Source organism: Channa argus, chromosome 13 (genome assembly GCF_033026475.1).
Source record: "Channa argus isolate prfri chromosome 13, Channa argus male v1.0, whole genome shotgun sequence".
Classification (NCBI taxonomy): Eukaryota; Metazoa; Chordata; class Actinopteri; order Anabantiformes; family Channidae; genus Channa; species Channa argus.
Genome location: NC_090209.1, coordinates 13,834,832 through 13,847,779, shown reverse-complemented (window position 1 = coordinate 13,847,779; position 12,948 = coordinate 13,834,832). Strand labels below are relative to the sequence as shown.

The 12,948-nt window shown below is 37.5% G+C and overlaps 2 protein-coding genes across 4 annotated transcripts; one reads left to right on the top strand and one right to left on the bottom strand.

Annotated features, from left to right (window-relative positions):
* The first annotated feature begins 4,549 nt into the window (after positions 1 to 4,549).
* On the top strand, positions 4,550 to 6,509 carry tac3a (tachykinin precursor 3a). Of its 2 annotated transcripts, none has more exons than XM_067526801.1 (7): positions 4,550 to 4,822; positions 5,213 to 5,328; positions 5,409 to 5,505; positions 5,724 to 5,753; positions 5,834 to 5,887; positions 6,030 to 6,096; positions 6,297 to 6,509. In XM_067526801.1, exons 2-7 carry the CDS (start codon positions 5,227 to 5,229, stop codon positions 6,313 to 6,315), a joined length of 369 nt encoding a protein of 122 aa, XP_067382902.1. In that variant the 5' UTR covers positions 4,550 to 4,822; positions 5,213 to 5,226; the 3' UTR covers positions 6,316 to 6,509. The 2 variants fall into 2 exon arrangements, with proteins under 2 accessions (XP_067382902.1, XP_067382901.1); XM_067526800.1 differs by having other exon boundaries at positions 4,563 to 4,822; positions 5,406 to 5,505.
* c1galt1la (core 1 synthase, glycoprotein-N-acetylgalactosamine 3-beta-galactosyltransferase 1, like a) lies at positions 6,496 to 11,552 on the bottom strand. 2 transcript variants are annotated; one of them, XM_067526797.1, is made up of 4 exons: positions 11,282 to 11,551; positions 10,346 to 10,594; positions 9,160 to 9,824; positions 6,496 to 7,846 (listed from the first exon to the last, which is right to left on the bottom strand). In XM_067526797.1, exons 2-4 carry the CDS (start codon positions 10,554 to 10,556, stop codon positions 7,499 to 7,501), a joined length of 1,224 nt encoding a protein of 407 aa, XP_067382898.1. In that variant the 5' UTR covers positions 10,557 to 10,594; positions 11,282 to 11,551; the 3' UTR covers positions 6,496 to 7,498. The 2 variants fall into 2 exon arrangements, with proteins under 2 accessions (XP_067382898.1, XP_067382899.1); XM_067526798.1 differs by having other exon boundaries at positions 10,346 to 11,552.
* Positions 11,553 to 12,948: the final 1,396 nt, after the last annotated feature.

The window sequence follows — 12,948 nt, the reverse complement described above, 5'->3', positions numbered from 1 at the left end:
CTGCCTAAAATAAAAAAAACTAAAATAAACTGAGAAAATATTCAGTTTGTTTATTTAATTCAGAATGACACACTGAGGCAGGTTTCTGATCTGTTGGCAGGTTGGCAGGACAATATACTCTATGTATTTCTTCCTAAACAGTGAAATCTATTTAATTAGAATTTAGTTTAGTCAAATAAACAATATGGTGAACTTTAGGGAAACATGGTTTTGGGGTAATATAAATCAGGGTAACAATAATACACTCTTGGTGATTGTTTATTCAATTCAACTTTTTTAAAGTGCCAATTTACAGCAAATTCATCTCAAGGCAGGTTGAAAAAACTAAGCAAATACCCTTGAGCCAGTATGAGGGTAACGGTTTACTTGGTTAAATTGAGAGTGTAGAGAGAAAAGAAAATAAGAGCAACAAGAAGCAGCAACCAAACATTAGTAAGAAATGAAAACGCAACAACAGAGCCCCACCCTATACAGACCTTGTGACCCTGTAACATATAGTGCAGGTTGAGTCATTCTAATCTATTTGTGAATTTAAATAGAACCTTTTATATATTTATTCCCTGATAATTCTGTTAGTAAAGGAGCTAAGTGGCACATAAGCAAAGTCATATTCCTACCCTTGTGCCAACAGTGTTGAATAAAAAAGTTGTTTGAAAAAAGAAAAAAGTTGTTTGAATTGAACAGTGTGTGCACAAAAGGATGAAGAAATGGCACATAGTATTACTCTTAGAATTAAAGTGCTATACGCTTATAAATACAGCAATGTTGAACTTACATTACCAGATCAGTTTAGATATTCTGTTTTAGATATTCATACAAATAAATCAATGCAATTACCAGTGCTATGAGTGGTTGGTTGGGACGTAGAAGGCCTCGGGTTCAAATCCCACCCCACCAGGTGTGGTCCTACCCAGCCACCAAGGGTCACCTTAGTGCTGGTTCCGAGCTAAAAAAAAATAGGAGGGTTGTGGCAGGAAGGGCATCTGGCGTAAAATAATCATGCCAGTTCAACGTGCGGAACATGTTCCACTGTGGCGACCCCTGAAGAGGCAAACCGGAAGCTGTTGATATCTATGAGTGGTAGCGGTAGTAGCCAAAACGTTTACCAAATTGGCAGAAGAGTAATTGCTAAAGACAAAAAATGTGTTCAATAATACATTTTCAAATTAAAAGTAAAACATTTGACCACAAACCCAAATTCTACAACAATTCCACAATTGTCTGATGTAATGCATCATATGCTTTTATATAATACTTTTATGTTATGTTTAGGAAGACATACATACACATTCCTTGAGTGTAAATTACAAGTTAAGTGCCTCATTCCTCATTGCTTTTTCTACAGTGCAGTGCAGTTTGCAGTGCAAATAAAAAGATGCTGGAAAGACACAGTGTAACAGAGACTAATTGTGTCTGTGATGAGCAGGATAATAATGTGTTTTCTATAGCACTATTCTCACTGCGTGATGAGTAAAAAATGAGCAAAACTGTTAAGCTAGACCAAAACAGTACCCCAATCTAAAAAAGGGAGATTCAACAGCCAGAAGAGCCTTAAAGTACCTTATTTTCCCCAAAGGCCTCAGTGCCATCATCAGTGACAGTGAGGATTAAAGTGGACAAAACCCTTTTGACAAGAAGTGAGTAGGAGCGCTTTGGAAAACACAGGAAGAAAATAATGTGTTTTGGTTTTGTGACAATACAGCACCCATCATTTCACATACCCTACATGACCTAACGCAAATAGACTTTCACAGCATATTACTATTTATGCCAGTCTTAAAGAAACAGCCTTCAAATTAACATACAGATGGAAATGACACTTCAGGTCCTTGCGAGTCAGAGATCAGGGAGGAGTGGGTGGAAAAAAAACTGTCCATCAAAGTCCATTTTTCATGCCTCAAGGAGAAGTATAAACTGGACTCTAGCTTAAATCCCCCATATTAGACCACAGCCCATTAACTCAATTATTGACAGGTGTGTTTTATGATCTACCATGCAGAGGTCTGGAAACATCATCCAGACCTGCTTATTTTAGCCTCAGTGTCGCCACAAGCAATAGCAAGCAGCAGGGATGGACACTGAGTGTGTGAGGGATGTTTTCCTGTTACTGTGTTCACACTTGCAGAAGCCCCTTAGGACTTATTGTCCAGAGATTCCAAGCTGTACATTTAACCCAAGCCTGTACACAAATAGAGTTAAAATGTGCAACCTGCAATTTCTCATAAATCTTTGTGTACTCACTTTCTTTCTCACCCTCACAAACTCTCCTTTTCTGACCCCCTCTGGTCGCTCATTCTTTCATAACATCTCCCAAATATAAGGGCTGTGGCGTCACTGTCCCCTCTCAACTCCAGGGTGGAACTTACTTTATCTTCTCCCTCTCAGGCCATGAAAGCCTGCACAAATGGATGATTGGCAGCTCCATTAGAGAGACAGGAGAGGAATAACTGTGTGACAGTCCTCTAGGCTCTATCTGCTCCTCTCCTCCACTAGAACCACAATTGTGGAAAAATGAATATCCCTATATAGACCTCCCAACAAAGTGATGCGTCAGACTTTAGGTTTGCTCAGTTAACTTTTTTTGGCCTTCTACAGTTTGTGTCTTGTTCGAGAGTGCAATAAATTATGTGAAAAACACAGCATGATGTGTCCACTTTTTAGATATATTTCACAGCAAGGTTATCACTTTTCAACACTGCTAAATTAAAAAGGCAGTACAGGGAAAACAGAATCAGAACAGAATTTGAGGACAATTTATTTGAACAAAGATGCTGACATTTGGACATGCACATAAATGCCAATTTACACATGTGGGTAAGTGTTCATCTGAATAGGAGAAAGAACAATCCAGATATTTAATGATGATCTGCAAGACTGAATCATTCACAAATGAGGAGTGACCCACTGTCTGATCACCCTGATTAGTATCAGACTTCAATGTGACACAAATTTAACCAATAAAAAATAAACTCTTCTTAGTCTTTTGTCATAGTGCCCCCTACTCAAGCCTAAGAACATGCTGTTCTTAGGCCTGCCTTGGGCATTCTGCCATCACAAGGAGAGATACTGTCCATACATACAGTACTGAGAGCGCATGTTTTCATTTTGAAATAATACGGTATGACAATCAAATGCAACACAGCAGAGGTGCATCGAAGGAAATGACCACCAATGATGTATCAAAGAACATTCATCTCCCCCTACAGCACCTCCAACCCAATATCTGTGTGGCTTTCAGCTGGATGAGAAGCATCTCCTGTCGGTCACATTGTGGATAAACAGCTCCTGGCACTCGTTCCCTGTGTACTCTGTTAGCCCAAAAAACATGGTCGCTTTGATTACCAAGGGAGGTAAAAAAACACTCATCAATAATGTAAAAATGCAATTAATGACTTCCCCACTTCTGTCAGATCCCCCAGCCCGGACCCCTGCACTGCTGCAATCCCTTCACCTAACTCCCACACTACTAGATACAGGAATAGAACATATATGGAAACTGGAAGTCATTACTAAAACATGGGGGTATTAACCTTTTGTCACATGTACTATTTTGATATTTGCCTGGTGCTCAGTTGTCAGCATCATACCACCCTCTATTAAGTTTCAATCTCTAGAGTCCACAGCAATAGAAACATGCAGTACTTCCCACTGCTTGATATGATCTCAAACTTTGCTTTGTTAGAATGTTTCATGCTTCTTTGCATTCTGAACATGTTCACAAACATCAACAAAAAGCATAATTACTTGTTTAATTGCAAGACAAATTATAGGTTTGGTATGAGCATTAAAAATGAGTTTTATTTTTCAGCTTTTGTTGATGTTGGGGAGAACCTTTTTCGTGATACGCATACAACAAGATTACACAATAGAGAAACATAAATACTATGGTGATTTTATATGAAATGAAAACAGTATCTTTAGTTCCATGAAAACTAAACTTTGTCCAAATAACAAACCAGAATATTAGTCATGACAACTTGGTTTATCTCCGCGAGTGGTAGGAGTGATAAAATCTATATTCACTGCTTGATTGTGATCTTCAAACTGAAATGATATGATTTTGAATTAAATTCTAAAGTAAAATGGAAAAAGTGATCCCACTGTCATTTAAAAAAATATAATCTAATTTTTGTCTAATATAAATTCACACATTGTGTAAAACCAACTTGTTATTCCATGTCTAGTCACATATATCACCATCTTCTATAATGACATGCAGAGGCAGCTGCTATGTATGTATGTAATTACTTCCTAAAGAGATTAGCATGTTGACAGTGATTTGATATAGACTGGTCAATGGAGGGGAAAGGCACCTAGAGGAGCATGCGGTCTAATGATAATGAGATGAATAAATAAGACTGTTGTACTTTGAACATATAAATTCAGCATTTAGGGTAAATAGTAGGGTAAAACTACAAATTAAAAAAATATTTTCTTTTTCTTAGTAAAAGCTAAATGCAATTTAGGCCCCAATCATTCGGAAAATTCCCAAATATGTTCAGGGATGGGCTGAATAAGTCCTCGTGACGTTGCCCAGACATTTTTGGTGGCGTGTACGTGCATTCACAGCATCATAACCATCAATGAGATGACTACGTAGCCTCCAGCACAACGTGATATAAGAACTGATACCCCACCTACGCTGCGGTTGCTGATTGGCGTTACGCAGGTATCCAGCTATTATTTATTACCCCAAAGCCTGAACGTTTCATTTATCCTTACCGGATCTCACTGCAGGATCTATCAGTTCCCACTCTACTCTGCACTACAGGACACACGCTGCCGACTCTTCAACCAACTTATCTGCTCGACAGAAAAACAGGTAATATACGAATGCCCTGCTGAAAGTGTAACTACATTTACTGTGTTCAACAATTTTCTCCTTTTGTGAAGAAATGCGCTTTACTTTGACTTTTGCCCAACACAAGAAGCTTGAGTAAAATGACTGTCTTCACGTTTTTATTTTAAACAATTTGTTTATTCATTTTGCTGGATATACAGTGTGTAAGATTATTGAAATATTGATTTGCTTACTATTATGAAAAAATTCCATGTGTCATATCTTTGTCAATCGGAAGTCCTGCGCTTTTACGCATCAATTACGCATTGAGGAATGCGCAACAGGTACAACGGTGTGCCTAGAATTTCAGCAATGTTAATCTGCAAGGACACAACGTATTAAAATAAGATAACTGTAGATACTCTTGCACAGGTGGTGCTGAGAAAATGAGGAGATGTCTGCTGCTGGTGACTCTGGTCCTCATCATGAAACCTCGATACAGCCAGTCCAGGTGCGAGGAGCCCGGATCGAGAATATCTACTTCAGACGTAGGTTTCATAGCGCGTAATGATCGAGACGAATGTCACGTTTTAACAATAACTGACTTTTGCTGTCATGTTTGCAGCAGACCATAGGTTTGGACAATCCTAAACTGAACCTTCTCAAGAGGTATAGCGATTTGGATTATGACAGCTTCGTTGGTCTGATGGGCAGAAGAAATGCTGGTAAGTCTTTAGCACTTTCGAGTATTGGTAACAATCATATGCTTAAGGCAAAAGTAACATACGTTTTTATGTAATAGTAATTAAATGGAAAAAAATCTAAATAGAATTTTTAGCTTCAAATTATGGTTCTTTCTAAGATTCGTTTGTTCAACTGTTACCGTTAATCGGGATTTCTTTTTGCCACCTTCTGTTGTGAGTTTTTTTTTTTTTTTTTTCAGAACCAAAAGCTGTGCAGTCACCAGAAAAAAGTAAGACCCTCATCTACTAATGATATGAAGAAGTACGTGCCTACTTTGAAATTCTTTAACGTTGTCATTCCTCCTATTAGGGGAAATGCATGACATTTTTGTAGGTCTCATGGGAAGAAGAAACTCAGAGCCTGGTGAGTGCTGTCAGCCAAATATCCACGATAGCAATGTTATTTTTTGTCAGCATCTAGATTCAGATTTTGATTCTTCTCCGTTGATCATCATACATACAGTATATTTTATGTGATATATTATATCTTGTGTCTGCTGTCATAGATAATGGTCCCTGGAGGAGAGACTATCCAGAGAGGAGAGGCGTTTTTCTCAACAAGTGCAGGCTGAGGTAAATGGCTCTTATGTTTTACTCAGTGTTTGGAAAATAAAGTTAACATTAAGGTCCTAAAAATATTGCTAAATTAAAACATCTACATATGAAATCATTTTAAAACAAACTGTTTTTGATTTTACAAATTCATCAAGTATGAATGTTCAAATAATACAGATTACAGTACTTATGTGTACGATCTACGTGTTTGATTGCAGGTTTCTTCAGGGACTGTAGACTGAAACAACTCTCTCCTGGCTACAGTGACAGAAGATCATGTCAACAGCTTGTGTCTAATGGAAACAACTTAACAGATGTAATTCACACTGCAAACCTGCCAGCTGGCTTTTGAAAGTGACCATAAACTACACAGATTGTATTTATTTTACGTGAAGACAAATCATAATTAGAAACATATTGCATTATCATTTTATTATTTTTCTTCGAGTTTCAGAATAAACACTTTTTATACATACTTAAATTTAAAATGTTGGTGCATTTTCCTGCAACTGTTTAAGTGGTTCTTAGAGCTTGGCTTCAGTCCAGACTGTCAAATTCAGTCCCACCCACTCAGCGTTTACTTTCAGGTTATATAAAATGACTTGACAAGAGAGTCATTGAAGTTTTGGACAATATGTCAGAAGCTACAGTGTTTTCAAACAGAAGCACAGGGGTTTCAAGTGTGCTCTACATCAGAGCATTTCACACTCAATATCATTCAAAAGGTAAACCAGAAAAAAAAAACACAATTTTTCACAGCATATTTGTTCTTACTTAAACAAGAATATCACTGCGGATATAAAGTAATTTATGTGACTGCAGGTGATGTAAAATACGTGCACAATTCAAAAAAATAAATAAGACCCATACTTAGAAAATTGTGATAAAAAAAGTAGTGTATGGAATTTTAAAAAGCATTTACATAAATTATGCATCAGCAAAGCAGCACAAAAATATCACATTTTGGTGTTCAAAATGGGTCATCTGTCTTTCTTTAAAGAAAATAACATTAATTAACGAGATAAAAACAAATGGAAAATCATAATTTAATATGACTGATATTGAATTACTTGACTCAAATCAGCTACAGTACTTTTCTAACAATTTCAATCAATGACAAGGTCAAATTTTATTGGGCTAAGCAATCTCCTTGGTTACAAATACCCATTCACAGCTGGCACTATTTCATATTTATATTTTACCAATCTATTGTGCCGAGTGCTTAAAGAGTAATACTGGCTGTAAAATACTTTGAGCAGATCAAGGAAGGGATCAGAAGGAAATATTAGTTACATAATGCCATATTCAGGGTAACACATGTCCACCCTCAACCAGTTGGTCAGTAAAAAAGGTGCCACAAATGTTTCTAATGTAAATTCAGTCAGACATATCACAATTAAACCCAACACGAAGCACAGAATCAGTGGTGTCTGTCATGTGTAACATTTCCTATCTCAGTAAGGTGCAAGTTTATGTTGTCCTTCTCCCCTGTGTCTGACTTCATCTCCACTTTAGTCTGGGTTCCACTAACAGAGAAGGCAGCAGTTGTGTGACTCTTTCCATCCATTACGTCTCGAATGCTGTTAAATCCCACAGTCACAATATTTTGAGAGAGAGGACTCAGGCTCAGTCTTTGGCCCAGGGAGGGTCGGTAGCGTGGCCAGTACCCATATGCTCTTAGGTGGTAGGTGTAATACTCCAGTGTGTACATCAGCTCTGCTTCCACATAATGGAATGATACTGCCAAGTCAGAGCAGCACTGTGAACCCTGAGGATGATAAAACACACAAACCACACATGGATTTTGCATCCTTTATCCTGAGATATAGAAAGAAATACACAAATTAAAAAACAGTGGCAGCCCCTATCATTTACCGCCTCAATAACAAACAGAATTATCACATTTTTGAAAGTTCTAATTTAAAAACTGAAAATATCATCTTATCAAAGTATAATTCATGGCATAGCTGCTTTATTGGATTGAATTAGATTGTACAAGTCTAACTGATGAACTGGCCATACAATGTGTATAGTTTTTGTGTTAATCTATAGGAACTAGTGCATTAGGTCCAAAAGTATTTCCATTTTCCAGTCAAGACAGCATCAGAGCTATGTGGGGGAAAAACTACATTGATCATTCTTTATTTCATTATTTTAATCACTTACCCTGCATGGGGTCGGAGGGTCCTTGCTTTGGCCACGCAAAAAAAATGCTTACTGACAAAAATCACAGCTTAAAAAATAAAAATAAACACACTACAATAATATTTTACTTACTCACTCTACACTGTATAATATCTTTACATAAACTATCATATACCAACAGCTTAGGAGCCAAACATTTCCATTTGTGCAGTCTGACAAAACATATTTACTTTAATATTATACAACTAAATATGAAAAGTAAACTTCTTTCAAAAGACTGGGGACAAAGCAGATCTATTTACTGGAAGGGTGTCTGACAGGATCAGTAATGGACCTGCCTCGTTTTAATTGCCAAGCACAATAAATTAGTTGCATCATCACTGACAAATTGACCAATTTTCCTTTTGTTGACAGGACATTGTCTTTGCTGTAATAATCTACTTTAAAATGGACCAATTTCTATTCAATTGAGATGTTTTATGAAGGCACAATTTGAATATGCTAGACAATCATATTTCTTTTGTTATTATCCTTCTGATTAGCAATTTTGAATATAATTAATCATTGCCAAAATAAACCCTTCATGGCACAATACACAGTTTTATTTAGAAAATAGAACCCTAGTGTAGTTCTACTTTATTGAATAACTCTTTTGATGAGTAGATGTACACTAATGAGTTAAAAAGGATTTTCAACTTACAGGATCACCACCTCAATAGCAAGACTTCCTAACCTGACTTGGCCCTTTCTAATAAGGATTATCCACTCACAGGGTGTCTGTCTTCTTAAGAAACTATCTGTAAACTATCTTGGCTTTTATGTGTACCTTGAGCACAGGTAAAATGTTGTTTTGATTATAACACAAGTTCATAGTCTCAAGAAATGCAACGCATGAAGATCTAACACACACTGTAAAATAAAAGCCAATGGACTTGCCTCAACAATTGGGTAGTAACAATAGCTCCAGTACCAGAAGCTCTTAGAGAATTTTCCAGTTAGATGGTGCTCAGGCACAAATGGATGGAACGTTTCTCGATGCAAAGTATCTCTGGAGTCCCCTGCCTGAACACCCATCTTCTCCAAGCACTGCCCCAACGCTAGGTCCTCCACAGGGGTAGTGTGTGTGCAAACTTTGGTCCGAAAACCTTCCACAAATCTCTTGAGAGCCTCTTTACTGAGCACATAGCCTGCACCTCCGCTCATGTAGCCTTGCTTGGTATAAGGCTTGAAACGTTTACCAAAATAAATGGGTTCTTTAGGGGTGTAGTTGGACAGAATCCAGCGCAGGTTGTCTACTACAACATAGGTGTCATCATCTGCTTTTAAAAACCAGTCTGCTTCATTTGCATGGTGCTCATAGACATAATGGAAGGCTCTGATGGTCTTCCAATAAAGCTGGTCACGGCCCTCCTTAGTGCCAAGGCCCACAGTGGGAAAGTCTGGGTCCTCCACTGAGCTCATAAACACCACCACATTACAATGCCGACTCCAAGTGGCCCTGACATGGTGAGCCCTGCTCTGTATGTTATACGGTCCTGTCATTACCCAACAGAGAACACGGACCTTCTGGAATAGCACATCTGCAACCCAGCTGTCCTCATCTAGGGGACACAGGAAACAGTGCAATGTAAAAACATGTTAATCACACCAGTGGAGCTACTGTATCTGTGGTTAAGTCACCTAAAGCAAAATTCTTAACATTCAAATTAAAAATTTCTCATTGAGCTATAATTTAGTTACAGAGTAAATATATAGATTTTATTGGAGCTTGCTTTAGGTTATCTACTCAAGTTAGTTTTCCAGAAAAAAAATCATGAAGGATTTTTCTGCCTGTTTACATCAAGGTCATAATATTTGTTCCAATATTGTGCAAATAAGCTGACGATCACTGAGTTTAAGCCTGTGCTAGGAACAGTGGCCAACTCTTTGCAAAACTAAATTGAATTAGAAGGAAGTCATACAAGATTTAATTTTACCAGACATTACAGTAGAATTATTGCAAATTTAATGTCAAATTAGTTCAGCAAACCACTGATTACTCAAAGACTCTCTACATATTCATAACATAAATATAAATGCTTGTCACATTTATTCATATTTTATACAATAGCATGTAACACACCTGTATGGTGAGGATGGAGCAGGTTGATGAGAGCGGCCCCTTCTTTTCTCCAGCTGGTTGGTCTCTCTCCAACAGTTGTGGCTTTTTCCTGAGTCTCTGACATAACAGGGTAGCTCCTCTCAAACCACACCTGGTGCAGGAAGAAGTAAATGCTGCAGGCCCCCACCAAGAAGCCCATGGAGAAGGCCCATCTGGAGCTGGGGCCCTTCATGGTCACTGCAGCACTGTGATGTCCCAGTTATAGCATGTCTCCATACAGCCAGAACAGACCAGGATTCATTTTAATCAAAAATTAAATGCATTCAAATCTTCCTCATTAACATTCACTCCTAATATTAGGTATATAAAGTGGGTTGTCTGAAAACCACAGACTCACAAATCTGAATATCACAGTTTGACTTTAAAGTCACTGAACCCAATACACTAACACTGAACTACAGACCCAAACCAATTGTACTTCTAATGTTAAGTTAATATGAATAAGAGAATATGGTGCAGTAAGATAGTACTGTCAACCCAAACATTGTCATTGTTTAGACATGTCATTTAATTTAGACAAAGCTGTAATATAATATTTAGCAAAAAAAAAAAAAACTTCAGTAAAGTAAACATGGACTTTACACTGGACACAGTGTACTGTCATTATGTGTCAGCAAAGAGGTTAACGACCCCACATGTGAGACAGATTTTACTGCTTAAAATTGGCTAAAGCCTGCGACGCACGCTACTCCTCCGCTTCATCGTTCTGACCATAAGAACATTACGCGACAAACCGAATATCCGATTACACCACAAACACATGACAAACAGGGCTGTGTGTGACGGGCCAGCCATGGATGCGATTCCTAGGAAATGTTGTTTTTATAAACAATCGCAGTTATGTTTAGATTTTCAGTCAGCAAAAACACATCTCCACCCGCATGCGTGTGTATTTACCTTTGTTGGGGGATCGGTCATTTGTGAACACGCTTTTCACTCATTCAGCAGCGAACCCTTTCCTCCTATTTAAAACAGCCCGAGCCGGTGCCTCTCGATCATATCGTCACACGTTGACCACATTCCCACAACGTTTTTACTCGATGTCGTCTCAGTTTTCAGTCTCCAAAGGAGGTGATTAATAACAGAAAATCTTCCGTCCACACTTACATTCTTCAGCATCACGAGCTAAGCTCTGAAAATAAGCCCTTTTATTGGCTGACCGCCGATGACGTGGAGAGGAAGTCGCCTCTGATTTTGCGAAAAACCCGAACAGCAACAGTTTTTATTTCTGGGCTGTTAGATGTATTTAAAATTACTGAAATGAGAAATTCAAAGATGCAGAAAGAGAAGTAGAAGCAGCTGAAGCTGATGCTATCCATATTTACCACAAGGTGTCACCATTAGATGGCCAAAGTCCTGCAGCCTTTCTGCACCTTCTGTTCATAGGATCACTTCACATTAATTATGTTTTCCAAGAGCTTTTAAACACATCAAATGAAATAACACATAAAAATATGTATGTATATATCAGATGAAAAATGTGTTGAAAAGAATAAATTAAACAACTCTATAATAACAAAAATCGGCACAATTTCAGAAATGATTATTGATAATTAAAATTATTATTTCAACTCTAAAAATAAGATGAATATAAAAAAGACATGGGTAACACAAAGTACTGACCCATTTAGCAATAAATTTAGAAGCTGTATGGTGAATGGTACATGAGAGTGAAGAGATACTGAAAGCCACAGTGGAGGGATGTAGTCTAAAAGTACGATGTTTTGCAGTAGACACCTTTCTCATACATGAAAGACTGACCAACAAAGATAAAGGAAGCCTCTTTGGGAATTTGCAATACTAGCATAACCAAGTATGAAAAAGTCTTTACTCTGCAAGATTAACTATGCATTTAAAGTAACAGTTAGATACTTGACAGATCCTAGAATACTAGAAATACTAGAATATAAATACAAGTTGGGTCTGTTTTTATTTTTAAAAAGTTAAAACAATTTAACTTATTATATCTATTTGTGTGCAGATACATTAAAAATATATTTTAGTTTCAAACAATTCTGTTCATTTGTGCGTAGGAAGAATGGTGGAGATAGTGTTGTGACTCAAACTTGCATGGCTGGCTCTGCAACAGGCTCACTGTGCTTGATTTATGACTCATAATAGTGGCGGCACAATAATTCAAATGTGTCACAACCTGGCTCAGAGGAAGGGCAATTAAAAATGTACTACACATGGCATTTAAACCTAACACAAATTAAATAGGAAACTTTATAGTATCTTAGTCTGCAAAATTAATGGTGTAGTGAGTGTATGAAGGTATGTAAAACAAAAAAGTGAAGTTAAAAACAAATCAAGCAAAAGGCAGAAGGCCAAACCATAAGCCATATTCTAAGAAAAGGGTCCAAGGACCAACCACAGAGGTCAGCTCAGACAGAAAGTAAAAGAGTTGCCTCAAAAGTGTATTTATAGAGAAATCCAGAAACATGCATTTCAGCTGCTAAATTCAAATACATGCATCCTCTCCCAAAAAAAGAAGAACTAAAAGGGGCAACTACAAAAGTCTGAAAAGCATGTCAAAAAAGAAACCAATAATTTTGTCATGTCTG

Bases quoted from the DNA above. Each gene is read 5' to 3' on its own strand.
- tac3a (XM_067526800.1), top strand. From the start codon at position 5,227: ATGAGGAGATGTCTGCTGCTGGTGACTCTGGTCCTCATCATGAAACCT. The intron at 5,329-5,405 runs GTAGGTTTCATA...TCATGTTTGCAG, and splicing joins CGAGAATATCTACTTCAGAC to CAGACCATAGGTTTGGACAA. The intron at 5,888-6,029 runs GTGAGTGCTGTC...CTGCTGTCATAG, and splicing joins AAGAAGAAACTCAGAGCCTG to ATAATGGTCCCTGGAGGAGA.
- c1galt1la (XM_067526798.1), bottom strand. From the start codon at position 10,556: ATGAAGGGCCCCAGCTCCAGATGGGCCTTCTCCATGGGCTTCTTGGTG. The intron at 9,825-10,345 runs GTGTGTTACATG...TGTGTCCCCTAG, and splicing joins GCTCCATCCTCACCATACAG to ATGAGGACAGCTGGGTTGCA. The intron at 7,847-9,159 runs GCAAGTCCATTG...TATCATCCTCAG, and splicing joins GTTACTACCCAATTGTTGAG to GGTTCACAGTGCTGCTCTGA.